This window comes from Pinus tabuliformis, chromosome 9, assembly GCF_031772625.1.
Source record: "Pinus tabuliformis cultivar Carrire ecotype Pingquan chromosome 9, CPIR1, whole genome shotgun sequence".
Lineage (NCBI taxonomy): Eukaryota > Viridiplantae > Streptophyta > Pinopsida > Pinales > Pinaceae > Pinus > Pinus tabuliformis.
In genome coordinates, this window is record NC_142307.1 from 1442654932 (window position 1) to 1442680876 (window position 25945).

The 25945-nt window shown below is 38.9% G+C and overlaps 1 protein-coding gene across 1 annotated transcript in view; it reads right to left on the minus strand.

Annotated features, from left to right (window-relative positions):
* The window catches only part of LOC149153990 (uncharacterized), a 130221-nt gene that overhangs the window by 50641 nt on the left and 53635 nt on the right, over positions 1 to 25945 (minus strand). Inside the window, exons 7-8 of the mRNA XM_089439206.1 lie at positions 25584 to 25892; positions 25016 to 25106 (exon numbers count right to left, since the gene is read on the minus strand). Coding sequence (XP_089295332.1) covers positions 25016 to 25106; positions 25584 to 25892 — 400 coding nt within the window. The remainder of the gene's footprint in view (positions 1 to 25015; positions 25107 to 25583; positions 25893 to 25945) is intronic.

Here is a 25945-nt window from a genome sequence, read left to right on the forward strand (position 1 = left end):
ACACTTGGTTGGGATAGGAGGCCCATGTAAAGCCATGTGAAGCACCAAATGACTCAATAGGGCATATTAGGGCAGAATACCTTCAGAAGTTTGAGACTCAAGTCACTGAACAAATAGAGAAGTTTGTGACTCAAGCATTTGCAAAGTTTGGGAGTCGAGACTCAACCAACTGAGTTTTATCATGATGACTCATGAGAAGTTTCACGTGATAATGTTGATCACTATTATCATATATGTAGACTTGTAGTAGGCCATTGGCCCCATAGTTTGTAGGCTTTGTTTTCGCACTCGAGGCCATTTAGAGCCTCATTTCTTATGTATTTTGTCGATGATATGTATTGCACTCGGTGCCATTTTGATATATTCATCTTTACATGGTATATAAATGAGAAATATTTGCATTTTTTGTCTATTGGCTTGGAATCATGGGTTTAAATCTTAAAAATAGTTTTTTTCATTAAAAATTAATAATTTAATGTATTTTTTTAAAATCGGTTCGTTTAGACCTGACCAGTCCCAGTTCGAAACCCGGTTCATTAGGTGGATCGGTCCGATCACCGGTTTCGGTTTTTAAAACATTGGAGCCACCACACAAACTACCATCACCGAGATGAAGTATAGGAATCCACAACCATAGATATGCCCAACCAAGATGTACCATCTCCAAGCAAAAATGAAAAGTTACCCCTGAAAGTTTGTCATGTGATGAAAATAACACATTCACCATTCATGTAAACATAACGGGCAACAAGCCCTAAACAAAGTGTAAACACTTTCCAGCTTCTTTGATTATGTTGAATCTCTGTGTAAGGAAGCCTCAATGTCTCTATGTTGATTAGAATGAAACAGCCTCCCCTCTCTCTCTAGTCACAAAATGAAAAGGACAATTGTCCTAGGGCTTTGATTAGCCTTTGAGACTTAGAATGGCTTCATTGAGTAAGCTTGACCATCCTTGACAAGTTTGTACATTTCATCAATAGAATGATTCACCATCCATAGACATGGATTGCCAAAAATGATACACAAACATCCATGAAACAACTTTCAACTCTTCTACAATCTCAATCAATGTACATTTCAATTTCAGAGCATTTAACTTCAAAAGTTGTCAGAGCTTATGCAAACTATGAAAGTTACTCCATTAGCAAACACCCCAGTCCCTTGAACCAAAATTCCTATTACCCTTTTGGGGACCTTAAACATTCCTGGAAATAATTCCCTTTTCTTATACAAAGTTTCTAGCTTTGAGTTTTGAACTTGGGAATTTAGTAACTTTCTAAGCACTTAATGCATTGAACCCATCCGATATTGCATTTTTAAAATCTCCAAAATAGAAAACTGTGCATTCAGTGTAAGTCTAATCCACAAGTGTTTTGCAGGTACTAACAGTATTATGGGGACAAGAAAATGTGAACAGTGATACTATACATTCCAGATGAAAAATTGGCATGCAATTGCTATATCCAACATATGCAAGCATCTACATCTCTTTGAATGGAAAATGTGATTTTATTAAACATCCACAAAGGTCGATTGGTCTACATGGCCAAACACTTACATCTCAAGGTAGCTTTCCTCTAGAAAAGTGGGAACAACAAGATGCAGGAAAAAAGGAGTAGAGGAAGAGATATGGTAATGCATACGCAGGTTTCATCAGAGGTGTTGCTCTACTTATCTGGACCCAGAGAAAAGGGACGCATATTCTAGTTGGGTTGAATTGCTACATTATTTCCATGAGGAACATCTTATGGCTTCTGTTTCACCAACTGCTTTTTTATTCCATTTTAAACAGCTCTGGACACTTGCATATGTTGGAGATAACAATGTCATTTCTATTCTGCATTCAGAGTAGAAAACACTGCAGTTCATGTTTTTCCCTCTTTCCATGATAATATCAGTAACTGGTTATTTCTTTTGGATTGGACTTGAGACTGTACCTTTTGTACAAAATATTACATTAGTTGGACGTGAATGGAAGAAACAAAATGGATGGAAAATTGGAGGATTATGTAAAGGAAATGTGATAATGTCAACCTTAATGGAAGAGGCAAAGTAGATAACAAATAAATATCCCAATATCAATATTAGTTTTTCATTTTTTTTAATCTCTTTTGTATAAAATGTGATGTCCCACATAAGTTACAAACAACACATTTACAAGAAATTTGACTTGGTCATAACTAAGTGGCTGAGTGCAAGCTACAACTTGACCATGAGCACTTTCATTTTATGGGAGGTTGCACGAAAAGAGAGCCTTTCATCAAATAGATCATGAGTTTGTTGAGATTTGTAGCTTGGGAGGTACTCCAAACCCAGAGGGTTTTGGAGGAATGGGCACACAAATATGTTTTGTGGGCTAAGCACCCAAGACTGTGGGCTTTGCACCCAAGCATGTGGGTGTGAATCCGAGACGCAATTTGATGATCAGAGTGATCGGGATAATAGAGGACTTCAAGAGCAACCAGAGGCAATGAAAATCATCGAAATCCGAGCTCTACAAATGAAGATATTAATTTTTAAAGTTAGTGTGTGGGCTTGTGGTTTTGGTTGAGGTCGGCTAGGGCAATATTAGCCCTCAAGACAGTTGAACAAGCCCATCAAGGGCATTTGTCGAGGCCACATGAGAGGATATAAATTAAAGTCATATGTGAGGCATTTCATCACATCCAAGGTGCATCAATCATCAAGATAGATCTCTGAAATTGGCGGCGGTTCTGAGGCAAGAAAGAAGGTGGCAAAGGAGCCAAGTTTGGAGAAGTTTATCTCTGAGATTGGGGCCGAATTTATTGCAGAAGAGACCACAGATGTCTGAGGCCTGAAGCAGCCAGCAAAGGGCTAATTCCGGACTGTTTAGGGCAGCAAAATTCTTGAGGATCAGACCGCAGTGTTAAGGTATGTTTTAGAGAGTGTTCTGTGCTATTTTGTGTAGTATGGCACTTCTGTTCAGGTCATAGAAAATGGATGCTACAGCAAAATGTTAGGGAGGCAGTTTGGAGGACATGGAGCCTAGTATGAGGCCCTCTCTCTAGGCCACATATGCCCAGGTCAAAGCGCAGTTGTGAGTCGTGACAGGGGCTTCCTCCATGAGTTTGGGACAGATTTAGATTGCTGTTGGTACAGGGTTACTGTAGGGTGCATTGAGGAGGAACCTCAAACCCTAGATCAATGATTGGGTGCCTAGAAATGGACAGCAGATGGAGCAGCTCAGTGGCTTAGGGCTGTTGGTCTGCCCTAACCAGTCTTCCAGAAGCACAGAAGTCAAGGACAGGAAGGCAGCAGCAGTATGTTGCAGATATCACCTTGTTGACGGTTGATTGCTAGAGGATGAGGTCCTAGGAATGGACAGTTTGTGAAGTTTGTTAGCATCCAAGTGGAAGGGTGAACATAGTGGTTGGACCCTAACAGGTGAGCAGATGCTACAGCAGTTTGTTCAGCCCAAATTTGTGCAATAGTTCCTATATTGCAGAACAAAGGGCAGCATTCTCAGAGCTATAGATCAGTCAAGTTTGGATGGTGTGTGAGCAGATCTGAAGGGTCCTTATTGGACAATGTATTGGATGCTCGTGAACTGTTGGAGGGCAGCATGAGAGTGGACCAAATGTGGGCCTAGATAAGGCAGAGTTAGAGCAGCCTAAAAACAACTTGGGAGGATTGTAGAGGTTTGCTTCAAGCCTGAAGAAGCAAGTCCCTTGAAGAACTAAGGGATTGTTAGCTGTGGGAGAAGAAGAGCTCATAGGTCTGATCAGCCAGGAGCAGTTTGAGTAGCCCTAGACTTTCCTTGTGGACAAGGGCATCTACAGCAAAAGGTGGGCAGTCCTCCTAGCCAGTGTTCATTGTGGGAGAAGAGCATCTTGCAGTGATAAGTGGCAGCCCTCCATGCCCTATGTTAGTCTTCATTGTAACAGCACGGGAAGACTATAGTGGGTTGAAGTCCCTGAGTAGTTGAGGAGCAGCAGTGTACAGATGAGAGTTGTTAACAACTCGACAAGAGTCTCAATGTGCTGATGCGTTGAAGGACTAATGGTCAAGGAGAGAGCAGGTGGAGCCGAGTTCAGTGACCTAATGGAGTTCGTTCAATGATAGAGGCAGAGTTGTGTTGCTGCAGGTAAGGACATGAAGGACCAGGAAGATGTGTACAGCGTCCGAACGAGAGGAGCTAAGAGAGCATGCTACAATGAAATGGTCAAAGTATCTTGTTCAAGATAGATTGGTGGTCATCACAACAGACACCAAGCCCTAATTGTTGTATATCTTGTATTAGTGGGTGTATGAGGGCCATTACCCCTGGTACGAGAGCCCTAGATTGTTGTATTATCAGTTTTATTAATGTAACAAAGTTGAGTTATTGTTAAAATTGTAAGAAGTTGTCTATATTTTGAGCACTAGTAGATTTACTACTATATATTATTCCGTTGTGCAAAGTAGACTTGTGATGATTACTTGGTCTGGTAGCATCAGTGATTTAAGATTCTATCCTAGACACTAATATCATGGAAAATCAACAGAGTTGAGCGAAGCATGGAATTTTTCTGGGGAGCGATTATTGCAACAGAAGCATGACTTCGAAACTGTACAATTGCTTGACAACAATTATTGATCGATGATAAAAATGGATGTTTGACCTTAAACTTAAAAAATTGATAGGGGAGAATGACTATTTCTTAAAAGTGATACAGACACAATGAATGGTTTAGTTTCACAACTGCCTTGAAAAATATAGGTAATATTGATATTTTACATATTATCATTGTCTAAGTGACAAAATGAAAGGCTACAACATGAACCATCAACAAGGGTGAGTTATTTTTTAACAGTGTACAACGGTATAACTATCATAGAATGTAAAACAATGAAATGATAGGAACATGATGGACCAAGTGTGGGCCTAGATAAGGCAGAGTTGGAGCATCCTAAAGAACGACTTGGGAGGATTGTAGAGGCTTGCTCCAAGCCCAAAGAAACAATTCCTTTGAAGAATTAAGTGATTGTTAGATGTGGCAGAAGAAGAGTTAATAGGTCTGATCAGCCAGGAGCAATTTGAGTAGCCCTAGATTTGCCCTGTGGGGAAAGACATCTACATTGTGGGAGAACGACATCTTGCAGTGATAGGTGGCAGCCCTCCATGCCCTATGTTAGTTTTCATTGGAGCAGCACAGAAAGACTATAGTGGGTTGAAGTCCCTAAGTAGTTGAGGAGCAGCATTAGGCATATGAGAGTTGTTCACAAACGGAGTTGTGAACAACTCAACAGGAGTCTTGATGTGTTGATGCATTGAAGGACTAACGGTCAATGTGAGAGCAGGTGGAGTCGAGTTCAGTGACCTAATGGAGTTGGTTCATTAATAGAGGCAGAGTTATGTTTCTACAGGGTACGACAGAGAGGAGTTGAGAGAGCACACTACAACTAGATTGTCAAAGGATCTTGTTCATGGTAAATTGGTGGTCATCATGATAAACACCAAGCTCTAGTTGTTGTATATGTCGTATCAGTGGATGTATGCGAGGCATTATCCCTAGTGCGGAAGCCCTAGATTGCTGTGTTATCAATTTTATTAATATAACAAAGTTGGGTTATTGTAAAAATTGTAAAAAATTGTCTATATTTTGAGCACTAGTAGATTTACTGCTATATATTATTACGCTGTGCAAAGTAGACTTGTTGTGGTACTTCGTTTGGTAGTGTCTCTGATTTAAGATTCTATCCTAGACACCAATACCGTGGAAAATCAACAAAGTTACCTAAGCACACCATTTTTCTAGAGAACGATTATTGCAGCAAAAGCATGACTTCTAAACTATACAATTCCTTGACAACAATTCTGGATTGATGATAAAAATGGATGCTTGATCTTAAACTTAAAAAATTGATAGGGGAGAATGACGATTTCTTAAGAGTGATACAGACACATCTGACTTGAAAAATATAGGTAATATTGATATTTCACATGTTATCATTGTCTAAACAATACAATAAAAGGTTACAACAGGAACCATCAACAAGGGTGTGTTATTTTTTAACAGTGTACAACTATATAACAATAAAATGATAGGAACATGTTAACTAAATCATGTTTGCAGAGAAAACAAAGGATTAGGACTATAATCTTCCAAAATAACCTCACTAAAATGTTGGGGCCATTAATCTACTTTGTCCACCTACCTACCCCCCCCCCAAAAAAAACAAATTGGATTAATGAATATGTTATCACTTAGAAAAAACCTCAGCTGTGAAGGGAAAAGACTAAGGTAACCTCTAACCACTTTAAAATTGGAAGCTAGCCCTTCCGAATCAGAGAGGGATATCTCTTTAAAACTCTACCACTCATTGTTACCTTAGCAATAGGCTTGTAAGCTTATTGGCCAGATTTAGTTTGTAGGATGAAATTGGTTGGGAAAGAAGAGAACAAGGACCATTCGGCATGGAGACTGGTGGAAAAAACTACTAACCACACGATACATAAACAATTCTTAACAAAGACAAGGTAGGACACAACTTCTTAGATAAATAATCATAAAGATGTGGAGACAGAATATAGAAAATAAATATCACAACAAAGCAATAAGAATTCTTTTATAAATTTTTAAGCAGAAAACATATGAAGTATCATGATAACTTGAATTAGAGCATACATGAAGAATTCTAGTTCATAGTGCTTTATCCAAACACTAAAGACTTCATGATTCAGAGATGTAATATGAGGATAAATTAAAAAACATGAGGAAAGACAGCCATGAAGTTATATACACATGAATCTCTACAAAACTGTATACATAACATTGTATATAGCACTATATTGATATCCTAGTTGAACACGCAATCTTCTTCTTCAAAAATTTCCAACCCTCTACATTACAGAAATGATAGTCTTTATAAACCACTTATAAATTGTCCAAGATCCAAAAATAATGGATCTCAAGCCTCTTCATCTATCTATAGCTTACTAAATCAAAAAAATCAAGGAGATAAGATCTAACCTCGAGTCGAATTGTTGAGGTGGCTCCCCAACTGATTGGGAGTTTTTTCTAAAAATAGAAAACATTAATTCTAAATAATTCTTAAAAAATAGGCTTCAAAGATCCATTCGAAACTCTCAAACCATGATAGTTGTGTAAACACTGAAAGTGGTTTTTTTTAATTGGTTTGTTCCCTCCAAAAACATCTTTGGGTTTCAAAAATTCATCCCTAGTTGTTCGGAAACTGATTTTTGAAACGACTTAAACAGGAAAAAATTGAACTGCAAAATCTGGAAAAATAGGCCTCAAATATTCACTCGAAACTCTCAAACCATTACACCTGTGTAAAAACTAAAAGACATTTTTTAAATGAGCCTATTACCAACAAAAACCTCTTTTGGTTTTTAAAATTTCGTTTTCAGTTGTTCAATATCTGCGCCCAAAGTTATTGTGTTTTATAATAAAAAACAAAGTAAAACAGAGTTTTGTCATTGACAGATTAATTGTTAGTGCTCGCTTGATGAATTGCCCGCTCTTTCGTTGACGTGTACCCGATCAACGCCTTTTAATATTGACCATCCAAACTTATAATTTCCTTTTAATTTGCCAATTTTACATATTTGCGTTGCTGCTTTTGTTCTCAACGCATTTTTTATTTACAAATCCACCATAGGGTTGATATTTTATTTGTCGATGCTTTTATACTATTAAATATAAATTGGCATTGACACTGAAACTGTCAGCACCTTAAAAATATTAACTAAGATTGTGATAACATAATAGATAATAAAAAATGGCCACCAACTCGAGTCGATTGCAACATGAAATTTGTAGTTATTTGTAAATTCTAAAAATAGTTGTTTTTTAAATTTAAAGTGCAATTTTGAATGATGAACCCATAGAGCAATAGTGAAAAATTTAAATCTGCATGCGCATACCCTTGGTGAGAAATGTCTGCCATCACTACCATGGCCCCAGAAGGGCGTCCCGAGGCCCCTCCTCCTTCGCCTCCTCTGCCAAAGATCCTTGCTTTCAAGAAGTTGATCGGTGACAGTAGTAAATGCACAGCAAGGGGAAACTCAACGCAAGTTCGTAAAGAAACTTGACAGCATCCCCACAGTCGCCCTGCCCGTTAAAGATTCTTGCAGATCCGCTATGAACTTAGCTAAAAGATGGCTCATCAGACAATTTACAGGGCTATGGCCTTCCCCCAAGGCTGCTGAGGCTTGTGTACAAAGGAACTGGCGACCATTAGCAAAGGAAGGCATCAACATTTTTCTAGTTGGTAAGGGCTATTTTGTCTTTGTCTTTGATTCGGTAGAAGACAAAAATCTCATTTTTAGAAATGGACTATATTTCATGGGACCTCAGGGTATGTATTTAAACTCGTGGTCACTGGATTTCGATCTGACACAAGATGTGCCGACAGCAGTTCCAGTGTGGGTGCGCCTCCCTCATCTACCATTAAACTGTTGGAACCCGAAGTCACTAGAAATAATTGGTAACACCCTGGGAAAATACATAGATCGAGCAGAGAGAAGGGATCAGTACTCATGAGCAAGAATATGCGTCAAAGTCAATTTGGAAATAGGTTACTTGAAGCTGTAAAGTTAACAATAGCAGACTGGTCTTATATCCAAGAGTTAGACTACAAGCAGCTACCATTCAAATGTAGATATTGCCATGAATACGGGCATTTCGCAAGATACTACAAAAAAAAAAGGAGGAAGATCTAGAGAAGTTAAAAGGAGAAAAATGGACCCAGGTGCAAAGAGCAGTCTAGGCCAAGGTGAATAACAGGAACAAAGGGAAAGAGGCACCAACGGAATCTGGAGCTCCCTTAACAGAAATGGTACAAGCGAAAGGAAGAGGAGAATAGCCAAGGACAACAGCCTCAATAAACCCATTCGAAACCCTCAACACACCAAACGAAATTACAGAATCAGAGATAGAGGAGATTGAACGCCAAGTTCCTTCACTCGAAGCAGAAAAGAAGAACATAGAAGTAACCCAACTTGACTCCCCAGCAGGAACCTCCTCCTCACCTACCTATGCAGAAATGACAAGGAAAAAACCTCTGGAAACCTCTCAGTCATCGAAAGATGAGACATTCGAGAGACCCTCCAAAAGAGTTGGGAGGAAATTTCACAAGGAAGCTAGGGAAGAAGAGGCGGAGAGGCAAAAAATGCAAGGCAGCCAATCCACCATTGAAATGTCTATCGAGAGAAACACCAAAGCAAGGCCCCCTAAGGGGGGATCAACTCACTCCACTCCCGTTAACTAATGAGACTAGTCTCTTGGAATTGTAGAGGCTTGGGCAATCTTGCAAAAGCTGAAGCAGTTAAAGACCTTCTGAAAATAGAAACTCTCGATATCCTCATGCTCCATGAGACTAAGATTGAAGGGGAAACCCTTCTTGAGATCAGCGAAATAAAATGGGGAAAAAGTGCAGGAAAGGCCACTAGTTCAAGAGGTTCCTCTGGTGGCCTAGCAACATTGTGGTCGGAGAACAAGTTTCAATTAGAAAGTTCCTTTGAGACCCAACATTGGATATACACCGAACTTCGACATCTATCTAGCTCTTTTCAACCTTTATGTCCCAGTCCTCCGTATAGAGAAGAAAGAATGCTCGCTGACCTTGTCTGATTTCTTAGACATTTACTCCCCTCAGAATATAATTGTGGCTGGAGACCTCAACCTCGTCTTTGAGCCAAATGAAAAGAGCAGCGGTAATAGTGGCAGGGACCAAATGCTTCCATTAGTAAAGGAGCTCATACTTCATTGGGATCTTATTAACTTCAAGCTGAAGAAAGGCCTTTATACCTAGACAAACAATAGCGCTGGGGCAGAACACATCTCTGCCCGACTAGATCGTTTCCTAGCATAGAGCTCTTCGTTGCTAGGAAAAAGACTGATCTCCTCGAAAATTCTCCCAAAGCTGGCCTCAGACCACAAACCTATCCTCTTACAGCTGGAAGAGGAAGAAAATTTGGGCCCTATCCCTTTTAGATTCAACCTGTTTTGGTCAGGAAAAGAAGAGTTCATGGAAATTGTTCTGGAGGCATGGTCCACACCTGTGACAGGATCTCCCAGCTTCGTGTGGGAGCAGAAAATAAAAATAACCAAGAGAGCTCTGAAAAAATGGATTAAAGAACCCTCAAATTCTCCCACCAGCAACACAAAGGAGTTCGATTTTTTAACAGATCTGCAAATGGATATGGAAAATAAGGAGATCTCTGCTTCAGATTTAAAAAAAGAACAAGCTGCCCAAATCAAATCTTTCCACGCTTTCCGCCAAGAAGAAGAGACTTGGAGGCTCAAGTCTCGTAGCCCGTGGCTTAAAGCTGGAAACCGAAACACCTCGCTCTTCCATAGGCAATATAGAGATCGGCTATCCCAAAATCATATCTCTGAAATCACTTGCTCAGATGGGACTATGCTCAAAGGTCAAGAACAACTAAAAAAGGCAGCAGAAGATCATTTCCAGAATCTCTATAAAGAGGATGGGAATGGTAGTGAAGAAGTCATCTCTGAATTTCTCTCTCACATTCCTTCTTTGGTAAGCAAGGAGGACAACACTAGTCTTACGAAACCTTTCTCAGAGGAAGAAATTTGTAAAGTAATTTGGTCCATGGAGCCAGACAAGGCACCAGGACCTGACGGCTTCTCAATTCATTTTTATAGAATCTGCTGGGAAATAATAAAAACTGATTTACTAAGGATGATTAAAGCTTTTCATCAAAAAGCTAAAGTGGGAGGCAGTACTAATTCTACCTTTCTTGCATTAATACCAAAAGAAGTGAATCCCAACACTTTTGACAGGTTTAGGCCAATCTCGCTCTACAATGCATCATACAAAATCTTGACAAAATTGTTGGCAAACAGAATCAAGCCACTGCTTGGGAAACTCATTTCTCCCACCCAAGGCGGCTTTGTCAAAGGGAGACATATATTGGACAATGTAATACAGGCGCAAGAAGTCATACATTCCAGATATCTTCAGCAGGAGCGATGTATGCTCATAAAGCTAGACATGGCAAACACATTCGACCGGGTAAATCTTTCTTTCCTGTACAAAGTCCTCCTTTCCTTTGGTTTCAACTCTAACTTTGTCAATTTGATTAAAGCTTGTACTGAAAAGCCATGGATAGCTCCTTTAGTTAATGGCAAGCTAGCAAACTATTTCCAAGCCTCGAGGGGAACAAGGCAAGGCTGCCCCCTCTCCCCTTTCTTGTTCATTATGATGGCAGACTCGTTAAGTAGAAAACTGACAGCTGAAAAGAAAGCAGAGACAGCTCCAGTAGTCAGGTTGACGAAAGGGCTAGAGCCTCTCAATCACGCACTATTTGCAGATGATACTCTTCTTTTGGGCGGAACCTCCATCAAGATAGCCAAAGTTTACAGTGGAATTCTTCAAAAATTCTGCAGCATATCAGGAGCTCTTATAAATAAAAGGAAAAGTGTAATATACGGGTGGTTTGTGGATCAACAAGCAATTCAGAGAATAGCCCTCTCATTGGACTTTTTGGGATTCTCTTCTTGGGATAAAATCAAATACCTCGAGTTATCAATAACCCTGGGCCCTAACAAATTATCGTTCTGGAAAGAGGTAATAAGCAAAATCAAGTCCAAGATTACAACTTGGGGAGGTCAATAGCTCACCAATGTTGGTGAACTCATCCTTATAAAATCTGTTTTGTCCTCCCTGCCTATTTATGAGGCTTCCTTTCTTCTGGCTCCAAAGAAGTTCACAGAACAAATCTCCAGACTTACCAGGGATTTTCTATGGAGAGGAGGAAGAGGAACCCAATGAAAATTCCATCTAGTGAATTGGGATACAATTAAACGCCCCATCTCTGAAGGCCTGCAAATAAGAGACCCAGACCTTGCCAATCTTGCTCTTGGAGGTAAAATACTTTGGACCCTCTTCTCAAACAGCAAACACTGTGTCAGTCAAGTCATAAAGAAAAAAATATATAAAAGGCTCATCGCTAAGGAACATTCAGATAGATAACAGCATCAAAGGGACGTCGATATGGCATCTCTACCGTCGTGGGATAGAGTTCTTCCAAAACCACTTGTATCGCATTCCTGGAAATGGAAAAAACACGATGTTGTGGCAAGACAGTATAAAGGGACGACTCCTTTGAGCAAAAAAGAAGCAATCAAAGAAATTAGGAACTGGCTCATTCAACAAGGATTCCTCACCCTGGCAGATATCTCGACATGAGACGACTCCGAAAAATGGCGAAATTGGGAAATCCCACGAGTTCCAAATCAAATGCACAGTCAAAAGACCCTCCTAGAAGAAGCGTTAACGGGACTGGCACCGATTCACATGCGTTTGACGAACAAATGGGGATGGGGAAAGACTGGAATCTACAACGCAAGGCATGGATTCGCCTCTCTTCAACCACAGCAAGCTTTCAGCCATACTGCATTTGTGTGGAAACAAGTTTGGCACCCTCTCGGACTCCCCAAAATAAATTTCTTCACCTAGGTATTAATGCATGGGAGAGTGCTAATTGGCGACAATCTAAGTAAAAGAGGTATTCACGGGCCACATCGGTGCTCTCTGCTGCAAAGCCCAGGAAACCATGGAGCATGTGTTTGTGAATTGCTCTTTTGCTCAAGAAGTCTGGGACTGTATCCTTCAAGGCCTCAATGTCTCTACCCCATCACAACTCGAAGTAGCTAACCTTTTTAGCACCTGGAGAATGTGTTATCCTCACATGACCCAAAGAAAGACAGCATGGAACAGAATCTGGAAAGCAGTACCTAAATACGTCTGCTAGAAAATATGGCTCGCCAAAAACGACCAGATCTTCAACAGCATTCCAAACTCCCCTTTGAAGGTGGCAGCAAAAGCAAAAGCATTACTCCTCGAGACTGTGGCCAATCATCCCCTTAAAAACGATAACATGCTTCTCCCAGAAGAAGAAAAAAAATGGACGGGAACTTATATATTTCGAGACAAGATAAACAACACCACTTGCCCCAGTAAAACTCTTGTACGGAGACTACGAGAAGTAGACTCAGGTTTTCAAGCTTGGTGGAGGAAACAGGGTAAAACAACAATCTTTTTTGATGGTGCCTCCAAAGGCAATCCAGGGACAGCAGGAGCAGGTGGAGTGATCTACTCCCCGGAGGGTATTCGTGAAGATAGCTTCAGTTGGGGACTTGGACAGAGAACCAACAACCAGGCAGAAATCCTTGGGCTGCTAAAAGCCTGTCAGATAGCATGTGAAAAAGGCATTAAGGAAATACAAGTCTTCGGGGACTCAAAAATTTTGATAAAGATATTAAATTCGGAGGACCACTTCAGCAATCTGGCGCTCAACAAGACACTTCAAAGGCTGAGATATGTGCTCCAATACTTCTCTTCCTATCTCCTTTTCCATATTCTACATGGCTCAAATAAGGAAGCAGACGCAAAAGCAAACTTGGCATGCCTCCTGCCACAAGGAGCCTTAAGCAAGAATGATGAAGAACCTACATGGAACCCGATCCCGTAATCTAGAATAAATATACACCTATGTAAGGAAAAGGAGAGTTGCAACTGAAAGGAATTATGAATATTGTAATGATGGTTGTTTTGGTTTTGACCCAAACGGTTTTAAGAAATCTGGGACAGTTATTGAAAATAGAATGTTATAGTTGTTGGGTTACGAATGAGTTGTCTAGCAATAATCTTGAGTTATAAAAGAAATTATTAAGCTTCACTTCTACATTGGAGTCCAAGTAATATGATTGCATGAAATTGATGGAATATTGCTACTACTAGATAAAGATGGAAAGCAAAAAATTGTTCATTAAAACTCACTGTTATTAAGAAAACTGGAAGTGTCAGCGAAGCCGAAAGGGGGTGGATCCAATGGTAGAAAGGAGTTTTTCATCATTGGAGTCCAAGTAATAAGATTGCATGAAATTGATGGAATATTGCTACTACTAGATAAAGATGGAAAGCAAAAAATTGTTCATTAAAACTCACTGTTATTGAGAAAACTGGAAGTGTCAGCGAAGCCGAAAGGGGTTGGATCCAATGGTAGAAAGGAGTTTTTCATCATTGGGCAAGGTTCAAATACCATGAAGGCCTAACCTAGAGCCATGGGGGTGTTGAGAAATCTAGGGCATCAAGTATAAGTTGATTTCTCTGAGAGATAATTGCTTGTGAATGCTTTTTACTTCTTAGGTTAGATTCTTCTCTTTAGATTATTATTGTGTTCATTCATCAAACAGTGACCAATGCATAAACAACAAAGAGCCAAGAGACATAGAATGTAGGCTATTCGCCAGGGCCAAAACCTCTCCCACTTGAGAGGAAAACCCGCATAAATTCTTCTTCTTATAGAGACTTCAATTGACGAGTACCAAGACCAAGACCCTTGACCTAGTTGCCACTCCAAGACCAAGACACCAAGCCTTCTTCCTCTTCCTTGAGTCAACGATAGTCAAACCCTTTGCTTCTTCTTCTTCTCGGCTTTCCTTCAGAATTTCGACCCCTTGATTTAATTTTGCAACTTTTGGTTCCAAATCAAAAACCCTAGTTTGTATGGTTGACCAACTTTAGCCCTTAACTAGCTTCTCTTTAGTAGGAGACTTCTTCCCTTTAATTCGACTTCCTCTTGACTATCCTTTACCCAATTTAGTTAACTTTTGATAACTGTAACTTTCTCGGCCTCCTTGCTGCAATTTACAGGTCTGCAACTTTGCACTAGTGGAGATACCTTTAGCCCAAAACATTCCCAAACAATGCTAGAATACTTTGCAATTTCCTCTTGTCTACTTATTGGTCCTTAAGCTCCCTTTGCATTGCTTTTACTTCAGACCTATACCTCGCACTTCAAACTGTGATGACCGAAAATATGCCTCTGAAATGAAGTCGAGCACTCCTATTTATAGTTGTTTGCCTCTGTAATTAGCCGACATGAGTGTATGTGAGCCGACATGTCCTTTGGAGGGTTTATATTATTTCTTTTTGAAGTCGACTTGAGGAGGAGACTTTGCTTGGTCTTGGAGGGCTAATTATACTTATCTAATGACACACAAAATGTAATATGCCCAAGAAGGGTCCTTCATACATGACTTTGACTCAATTTGACTTTATGACCAATCCCAATGACTTTACGATGGGAATCATACTAAAAGTAAAATTTCTTGCTCATGAAACACATGAGACAAGCATTACAATAATAATTTTATTTTTCTTCTTTCATTAATTATATAAAATCACAATTACACATGTCATTATGAAGACCGAGCCTAGCTACATTTTTCAACACTCCCTCTTAACTAGGGAGGTATGATACTTGGTCATTCTTAAGCTGAAGAATTTTTCATAAGAAGATCCATATTAGTAACCCATCTATATAGCATCATATCAACCAGCATTGTCACATAACAAGGCCTTGACTAACAGCTCTATCCCTCCACGAGATTTGAGCTCAGTGTTGGCGAGACCAATGATGCATAGACACCCTCATCATTGTCTCTCTCGGAATATACCCCACATGGGTTTTGAGGGTGTGTTCCACCAAGACTATTCTTATCTTGGATTCCCAGTCCTCAAAGAATATCGGTCCTCGACAACTACTCTTATATTGGATGCCTTAATACATCCTCAAAGAGCATCGGATGCCACATGCTTACCCAATCCTCCATTATGTCTTCCCAAGTGAAGACAAGAATGATGTGTCTATCTCTCCCTCTTAATTAGGGAGGACATGTCTATTCCACTAAAAGGAATGTACCTAAGCTAACTCTTGTCTTAGGAGTTTCCAAGTTTCTTCCAAGTAAGAAACTCGTTTCTAGGCTCCCTCTTAATTAGGGACCTACAGCAGCTCCTCATGTGGAGATGATGGGGCAACTCGTTTGAAGAACTCCTCTTCACGATGTCATGAACTTCTTTTCGTTACCTAAGAGTCAATGATATCATGAACTTCTTCGTGTTTGGGACTTCTACATCACTTTCATTCATGAGTCAACTATGTCATCATCGGAAAGTGATCCATCAATCCATATCTAGCCTTCATGCCATGTTTACTTAATGATCTTTCATCCTATTACATGTGCATCGGTGGTGGAAGACATCCATAGATCTTCCCTCAACGGCCCTGCATAAACCCATCCAGATATTTGTTCAAAAATAAAGGAATGAACATTAACATTACCTTTGTAATGGTCTTTCATCATGACATCTTCTAGTTTGCATCAACATCCAGCATACATATCGACACATCTCCCAAAGATATATATTGTCAAGGGTCTCTTTCTTTTTCAGACTCCATCAGAGTCTTCATGTCTTCCATGGAGATATCCTAGTCAAATCTTCTTGGTCTTTCGCTTGTTGATTGCCTTTACCATGGTTGCATATTCCATGATCTCTTCCTTCCTTTCTTCACACATTTCATTCCCAAGGGATTTCTATCAGAGTTCCTCAATTGTAGTCAACCACCTCATACTTCATATGAGGACATATTATGTTGATTTCATCTAGTGAATGTGTGAACCATGCATTCCTGCATCCCCTTGAGGGAGCAAATCCTTTCTTTTGATCATGCTCTAAAGATAGAGCATTGGTTCATGATATCTGTAACCATATGACATGCCTTCCATAATATCAAATGTAAGCATACATACCTCATATTTCCTTTGGGCCATCCAAACTTCCTACAGCAACTTCCTTGATTGAAAGAGCTTAAATCCCTTGATCTGCTTCATTTTTATGCCATCATACCATCATCCCATGAATTCCACAAGATTGGAATTCTTGATGAAACACTTGCTTTTCCTCATGATCAGTGAACCTTTCAATGAAGATTCAACCAAAGAATCTTAAGGATATAAAGTATCCCCATATGTTTCCTTTTGACAGATTTATGATGAACCTTGTACTAGATGACCTTGCCACTTATGTTCCCAATGAGATTCCCAAGAGTTATATCCCTAACTCCCAAAACCTCTTTCGTGCTTCTTTATGCTCTTGCTTTCAATACTTCTATGATGCCTTGATGCATTCCATTTAGTGAATCATGATAGACATATCTTACAACAGAAGACTAGGGAACTTCAGAAGAACTTAGGTGAGGAAGACTATCTCAGTAATAGAGATCTCTTACTTCCTCTTTCTTGGACTTATTCTTTTCAACTTCCTCTACTTCTTTGGTGATATGGGCTTCTTCTCTTCCTCTTTTGTTTTACATCTTGACCTTAGGACAATCTCTTGTGTAGTTCTCATCTTCTTGACACCCATAACATTGGATCTTAGTCATGTCCCTTTTCTTTTTCAAAGAACCAAACTTTCAAAATTTTCCTTTTCTTCTTGTCATTATAGCATAAGCTTGACTTTGCTCACCTGCTCCCACATTAGATTTGGCCTTTAGTCTAGATTCTTCAATCTTGCATAGTAACCATAGATTCTGGAATCGAGTACCTTCTTTCTTCCCATAAATACTTGAAGTAAAGTTACCCCACTCCTCTGGTAGTGCATTTAATAAAATTGTATAATTTCACTATCAAACATGACTTCTTCCAAATGCTTGTAGTTGATCCTGGATCTCAGATATCCTCATAAAGACGAGGCTATTCCATCTTCCCTAGACATCTTCAGCTTGTAGAGTTCTTGCCTTAATTGGATGACTTCTCCAGCACTGCTTATGGAATACAACTCTACCAGTTTGTTATAGATTTCTTTTGAAGTTTCGAGTTTAGATACATATGGGATGAGGGGATCTTTAATGGATTCAATGAGAATCCTTTGAGCCCTAATTTCCCCTTTCATATACTTTGCAAGTTCTTGAGCATCTTCTTCTCCTGGTTTGGTGATAGATCCTTTGACATGATCCATCTCATTTTCAATAAGATTTAGATTTGTCCTTTTGCTTCCATGCAAGATAGTTTGAAGCCCCAACTTATTTGTTGCTTTCCTTGCAAACAGACATTTTGATAGATTCAGATGTGGACATAAATATATATACTTGATAGTATGCTCCTTGTCGCTTCTTTGATGTTGATGATAATATAGAGGATAGAAAACTTCTCCTTCATGAAGGTAGTTTTCTTCAAGAATGATCCTTGATCCCACAGAGAGTGAGATGACACCGCCTTTTTCTCTAGCTTCCTTCGGATGAATAGTCTTCAAAACACTTTAACTTGAGTAGATGTAGGATTTTGGCCTTCTCCCTCTTGATGATGATCCCAATACTTCTTTGTCGACTTCTTTGATCTAGGGTTATGATGCTTCTTTTGACTTCAATATGATCTTCACATTGATGCCTTCGTTGAGATTTGATCCTTGAGTGTCCCTTAATAAGATGCCCTTCCTTGACTTAGTCACCTTAGCTTCAATACCATGTTGAGAAATCTAGGGCATCAAGTATAAGGTGATTTCTCTAAGAGATCACTGATTGTGAATGCTTTTTACTTCTTAGGTTAGATTCTTCTCTTTAGATTATTATTGTGTTTTCTTTCATCAAACAGTTACCAATGCATAAACAATAAAGAGATAAGAGACACAAAATGCAGGCTATTCGCCAGGGCCAAAACCTCTCCCACTTGATAGGAAAACCTGCATAAATTCTTCTTCTTATAGAGACTTCAATTGACGAGTACCAAGAACAAGACCCTTGACCTAGTTGCCACTCCAAGATCAAGACACCAAGCCTTCTTCCTCTTCCTTGGGTCAATTATAATCAAACCCTTTGCTTCTTCTTCTTCTCGGGCTTTCCTTCAAAATTTCGACCCCTTGATTTAAGTCTGCAACTTCTGGTTCCAAATCAAAAACCCTAGTTTGTGTGGTTGACCAACTTTAGCCCTTAACTAGCTTCTCTTTAGTAGGAGACTTCTTCCATTTAATTCGACTTCCTCTTAACTAGTCCTTTACCCAATTTAGTTACCTTTTGATTGTTGTAACTTTCTCAGCCTCCTTGCTGCAATTTACAGGTCTGCAACTTCACACTAGTGGAGATACCTTTAGCCCAAAACAGTCCCAAACAATGCTGGAATACTTTGCAATTTCCTCTTCTCTACTTGTTGGTCCTTAAGCTCCCTTCGCACTGCTTTTACTTCAGACCTATACCTTGCACTTCAGATTGTGATGACTGAAAATCTGCGTCTGAAATGACGCTGAGCACTCCTATTTATAGTTGTTTTCCTCTGTAATTAGCCGACATTTGGAGGGTTTATATTATTTCTTTTTGATGCCAACTTGAGGAGGAGATTTTGCTTGGTCTTGGAGGGCTAATTATACTTATCTAATGACTCATACAAAATGTAATATGCCGAAGAAGGGTCCTTCATACATGACTTTGACTCAAATTGACTTTATGACCAATCCTAAGGACTCACAATGGGAGTCATACTAAAAATAAAATCCCTTGCTCATGAAACCCATGAGACAAGCATTACAATAATAATTTTATGTTTCTTCTTTTGATTAATTACATAAAATCACAATTACATGTCATTATGAAGACCGAACCTAGTTACATTTTTCAACAGGGGGCACCTTAAGGTGGTGGTCGAACATGTGGTTGCACAAAGAGAGATTATATTAAATGGTCTCATCACCCATGCACACATAAGTGGATCAAAGCACAACCCCATTTCATCCTTTTAATATATTAAGTCCTGCTAGCATGATTGGATTTAGACAGTTTTATTGTATAAGTCAAGGTTCGAAACTTCTGGTAGTCACTAGGAGACAACAAAAAAATCCAGCCAAGTAAAGGGTTGGTCTGGCCCATGCCAGGATCAATCTCCGAGTGATCTTGACAGCTTAAATGCCTGTGGGTTGTGGCTTTTTAGATCACATTCTAGTCCCACAAGTCACGGACACACTAGCAAATAAAACAAAATGTGTCAACAAAAATATTAAACTCAACTCAATATAAATTGTCAATGTCCTATCTAACAATGGTACTGATATTTTCTAGAAATCATTCTGATCTGCCTTTTTTCCCACATTGGCTGCAAACAGAGCAATCAAAATCCCTTATAATGGTGCCTCTATATCCCTAGGATTCCTTATTCAACACCAAAATTAAGCACTAAGAACCCAAGTTTTTACAAAATTCAACGACCTATTACACGTTTCTTAAATTTTCCTTATTTCCATCTTTTTTTCCCTTCCTTTTACCTAACTATTCCTTCTCCTTTACTACCTTACAGGCATGCACCAGTTGTCTACAAGCATCATTAGGAGTATCCTCTTTTACCTTTCAATTTACCACCTTAATACTTATTTTTCATCCATCTGGATGAAATAACGAAATACTAGTTCTTTTCTCCAAAGAGAATCTATCTTTATAAGCAATTCAAATTTATTTGGTGAGTTGCAACTCGCAGAGGAGATTCCTAATAAACATGTATTTTAATTTAAGAGACTTTAGCCTCAGAATGTTCTAGGACCATTTGCAAACTATAGAAATTTTCTTTGTTAAAACCCGAACTCTTGGAGCAAGATTCTTCTTGCCTTGTACCAAAGCATGATGTTATCTTTTTAATTCTGTTTCTTAAATCAGGATTCTTGCTAACTGTTTCAGACTTTAGTGGCTAGCACTGCAACTGGCCAATATTGCTCACATTCACAAGGTCGTCCAAAAACATCAATACCTGTATGAAGGTGATACCTTTGAGTCCATTGGGGTGAAAGGGCGATGCAGCTTTGCACAAAATAATCCAATCCAAAAAAGATCACAAAGTAGTGATATTAGCATGGAAAGACACAAAACCATAACTGCAATATTTTATACTCATAATGCAGAAATGGAATGCCATTGTTATCTCCAACATATGTAAGCATCTAGAGCTATTTGAAATGGAAGAGAAAAGCAGATAGTGAAACAAAAGTCACAAATTGGTGGAATGTCAATGGAAGAGACAGAACAGATGGAAATTGGGAGATAGTGAAATGAAAATATCAAATTGTTGTAATCTGATGGAAATAGGCATAATGGATAGCAAAACGAAAATACATATTTATAAATGTGAAAATTCTCATAGTTGTGGATCCCCTTTCTTTTAAGGTAATGCCCCATGTTACAAAATTTCAATAAAGGATTCAAAATTACAGTAATCCCTCAGTCTTAATTAAAAAACAAGTCTGCATACGATTATCCAGTCATTGTCTCTGCCCACGTTTTTGTGCCCTGATGAAACATATATCTGTTTGGTTGTGTTAGAAAATCAGAAAGGCAGAAAGATTTTCTTATATAGATAATTACTTATGATTCTTTTATCTTTATGTTCTTCTTTTATCTTTTAGTTCACCAAGCAATTACCAAAACAATAGTACAAGGACACCAGATGTAGGCAGACAGCCAGGGCAAAACCCCTATCTAGGGGAAAACCCAGTCAACGATTCTTCCTTCAATAGTTTCTCGAGATAATCCAAGTCTCTTGACCTAGACAAAGACTTCCTCCACACCAAGTCAGCCCTGAATCCTTCTTGTAGATGATAACCCTTCAATAGCAACTTCAACCTAGCAACATCAACTTGTAGTAGCAACTTCGACCCAGCGACAAGCAGCATCAACTTGTAGTGGCAACTTCGACCCAGCAACAAGCAGCAACAACAACTTCGACCCAGCAACAGGCAGCAACAACAACAACCACAGCTTCGACAAGACAAAGAAAAACTTCGATCTCCCTAGATATTCCTCTGAAGTGAGAGATAGATGGCACAAAATTTCGATCTTGGTGTCTTCTTTCTTCCCTCCAAACATCGCACCTTTTTCCAACTCTTTTCCAACTTCGCACTTCCCAGCTTCTTGCTTCTGGATATCGAATTTATGAGAGAGAATGATTCATGAATGCTCCAAATGAATTCGAACTTCCTTGTATATATAGCCTTCCAGTGAGGTTGAATTGTCCTTCTTGAAGCCGACTTGATCTCCTTGAGGCTGACTTGGTGTGGAGGGGACAAGGGTCTCTTTTAATGGACAATGACTCTAATAACTAAAAATAAATCCTAGAAGTCCTCAATAGGGACTTTGACCTAAAACAAGATGACCCAAGCATGAAACCCATGCTTTAATAAGTCATAATAATAATAATAATAATATTTTCTTCATTCTTTTAATAAATTCATTTCATTGTGACTCATACATTTATGAAGAACAAGCCTAGTTACATATTTCAACACTCCCTCTTACCTAAGGAGATATTCATGAGTACCAAGTACAAGGAAGATCTCAAAAAACATGAACCATGACGAATTTAGGCACCGCAATGCCATGGACTAGATTTCCGACCAGGGAAATCTATCCAAGATCCTGCAATAGGCACTCAAGATGCCATGAACTAGATTTGACCAGGGCAATCTATCCAGGTGGGACTAAGATGGACTAAAGCTTTCAACCTCTCTAGATACCATCAAGCTTACTTGCTAACCATCAACCTAGGGTTCTAGGTGCGTATCTATGGTCAGAGCTCTATGACCAATGCCACCCTCCCTACTTCGGGATCTAGACATCAACACAAAGATGTTCTCCCACGCAGAGTGTCTTCAACACAAAGCCTCAACACTCCTGATTATTTCAATCGGTAACAAATCTCTCTCATGTAACCAGCATGCTATCAAACCTCAGAGAGATTTACCTGTACAAACACAACCCCAATCAATAACAAACTTTCAAATGTACATAAGTAAACACAAACCTTTGGGGTCTTCCAGACAACTAGATGTTGCTTCTCAATTTATCATAATAGGACTTTCAAACGAATCTTGACAGTAGATTCCTCAACCATACATCTTCCTTTCCTACTTCACATGCAGCAACATATTCTACAAACAAATCCTGCTTTTCTTATCTCAGTAGCTCCTCAAAATGCATTCTCCAATTTCTTCTTTTAATGTCCATCGTGACTATGAGATGCCCTCCCTTTCAACTAGGGAGATTTCTTTTCATCCAAGCTCCGTCTTAACTTAGGGACATTCCTTTCATCCAAGCTCCGTCTTAACTTAGGGACATTCCTTTCATCCAAGCTCCCACTTAGGGAGTTTCTTTTCATTCAAGCTCCATTTTAACTTAGGAGGCTCAACTTCTTTTCTACGATATCGGAGAATCTTTCATGGCTTCCATCCTTCTCATCAGAGCTCTATTCCAACTTCGCACTTCCTAGCTTCTTGCTTCTCGATATCGAAAATATGAGAGAGAGAATGAATGCTCCAAATGAATTCGAACTGCCTTTTATATATAGCCTTCCAGTGAGGTCGAATTGTCCTGTCCTTCTTGAAGTCGACTTGATCTCCTTACTTGGTGTGGAGGGGACAAATAGTATATTTGACTCAATATTAATTCTTTTTACATGATTCAAAAGCCCAAGAAGGGTCTCTTTTAATGGGCAATGACTCTAATGACTCAGAATAAATGCTAGAAATCCTCAATGGGGACTGTGACCTAAAACAAGATGACCCAAGCATGAAACCTGTGCTTTAATAAGTCATAATAATAATAAGAAGAATAATATTTTCTTCATTCTTTTAATAAATACATTTCATTGTGACTCAAATACATTTATGAAGACTGAGCCTAGTTACATATTTCAACAGGTTGAAAGTTTCATAATTTTTTGAAATGTACGACTGCTAGAATTTTTCATTTAAGGCCAGAAATCAAACTTTTCAGATGAAAAATGACAACTAAAATGCCTCCAGTCCCTTCATTTCCTGTACCTGCTAGAATAGGAGTACATCCTTCTCAAGGGGCTCTAACCAGTGGATCTATACAGACATATTCTATAGCCAGTCCCTCAAGTTTCAACCTCTATAAATGCATGACAAATTGTTCTGGGAATGGTCATCTAAGGCATGCAGGGAACAGTCATTTTAGAAATGCAGGATATTCAGTTTATAGGATCGTTAAGTGGTAAAACAATAGCTGTATATGGCAGGACGAGACCCTGGCTTTTCTAAAGGGAAAAGGCTTGCATGGGTTTTAAAGAATTTAAACCATGCAATCAGTACCTACAGGCTACAAGTATGACTGAAACTGATCACAGTAATATGATGTCTTCGAAGAGGCAGAGTGTAACTGCTCATGGTGGTTTGAAGCAAATTATAAGGATAGTTTCTCAAAGGACGCCAATGTCCATACAATCAGTTCAGCAGAAAGAAAATGCTACCCAGAGAGCAATTTATACTTCAGATTATATAGTACAAGCATGTGTGGAACTGCATTCCAAACATGGCTTGGCAAACTGCACCCAAAAATATAAGACTTTGAGGAAGGACATAACGGATATTTCCCAGACATACTGGCATGGAAGGGAAGAGGACCTTTTGCATGTAGATTCAGAAGATTTTAAAAATTATCAGACCATAAAGAAAACATAGCCTATAGTTATAACCACTAGGAAGCATGAGGAAACATGCAATTGAACTATTTTACATACAAATGGGGAAAGATCCCTTTGAGAATAAATTGTATCCCAGACTTGCTGTCGTGCTTGTGGATATTATGTTTTCATATATTCAACATCAAGCAATTCGAAATTAATGTGTTAATTTTTAAATGATTCACATTGTACAGATTTTATTTTTCATGGTAGAATTCATGATACTAAATAATTGTGATGATGATCTACAATGTTGAGTTTTAGGCTTCTAAATCTTTATCTAACTGATGAATGCTTTATCTGAATTTGTTGTCTCATGGTTATTTTGCATATAAATAAATGTGTGTGTTTGTCATTACCTTGTCATATCATGTCCAGCATATCCAGCTTTTCTAAAAAGTTGCCATAACCATTCCCCTCCACCCCAATATCAATATTCAATTCAATGCAACTTAGGTTGGAATACAAGGGTAAATTAGGACTATTTCACAGCACTGTTTTTCTTTCCCCTCATTTAACAAGCATGTCAAACGATATGCCAAAAGAAACATCAGGGTTTTGTATTATATAAAATTGCAATGCATTGCCATATTCACATGTGTTATCAGAATAAACTACATATAGAAACCTGAGGATATTGTACCATGAATCTAGTTTCATCCAAAGTTCAGAATCCTGATTATGCAAATGTATATGGATGAGCAGATTGGACTAATGAAGCTTACCACGGAGAATTGTGTTGCTTTTAGCATCATGTTCTGCAATCTCCCTAATAAGTTCATTTGTTCGAGCTTGAAAATGTAACTGGCAAGTCTTCTGCAAAAATAAAGGAGAAGATAAGAAATTCACAGAATATTTACATCACAAATGCATGTTTTTCATGAATTTCCCAGACTACGCTCCCCAAAGCACACTGAGCCGGACTAATGGGATTTTAGCAATTGTCCTCCAACAACAAAGGAAGATATGGATCATGTTCTTAGCCAGCAGGGCTGTTCATTGCAACACAGAATGGCAAGTGCAGATCTCCCAATGGCCAGGAAATGGAGAGAATGTGAGAACCTGAATAGTGCAGAGATAAATTTGGACCTGAAATGTTACCAGATTAAATATATATTGAACCACCCTTAACTAGAATGTGCATTCATCTTCCAATGTAACAAGTCACCATTTTCCCTCTATAGACATAGAGTGAGCTTAGAAGCAGATATTCAAGTAAATTAACAGCACAATCTCTAATATATAGTAAAAGAACACGTTACATATCAACAGGCCAATACTTAAAATGCATACCAGATCCTCCATTAGATCAACTCGTTTCTTAGAGATTTCTTGAAGAGCAGCTTTTAAAACATTAGTGTCCTTGGGAATCGCATGTTCTCCTAGTCCATTTGAGAAATTGTCATGCAGTACTATTTTGTGAGTAACATCATTCTGTTCAAAACTAACCCCATGCACACCATTGCTCTTGTAATTCTGAGGCTTGCCTCCATCAGACTCTGTATATGGAGGAACACGTGTTTCTTGTCCTCTTGACTTCATTCCAACTGAATTATTAACTTCTTCAACTAACTTTCCCATTGATTTTTCTTCCACTGATTCCTGAGGAAATATTCAGACAAATGCAAATTAAACAGGGGATATGGAAGTTTTAA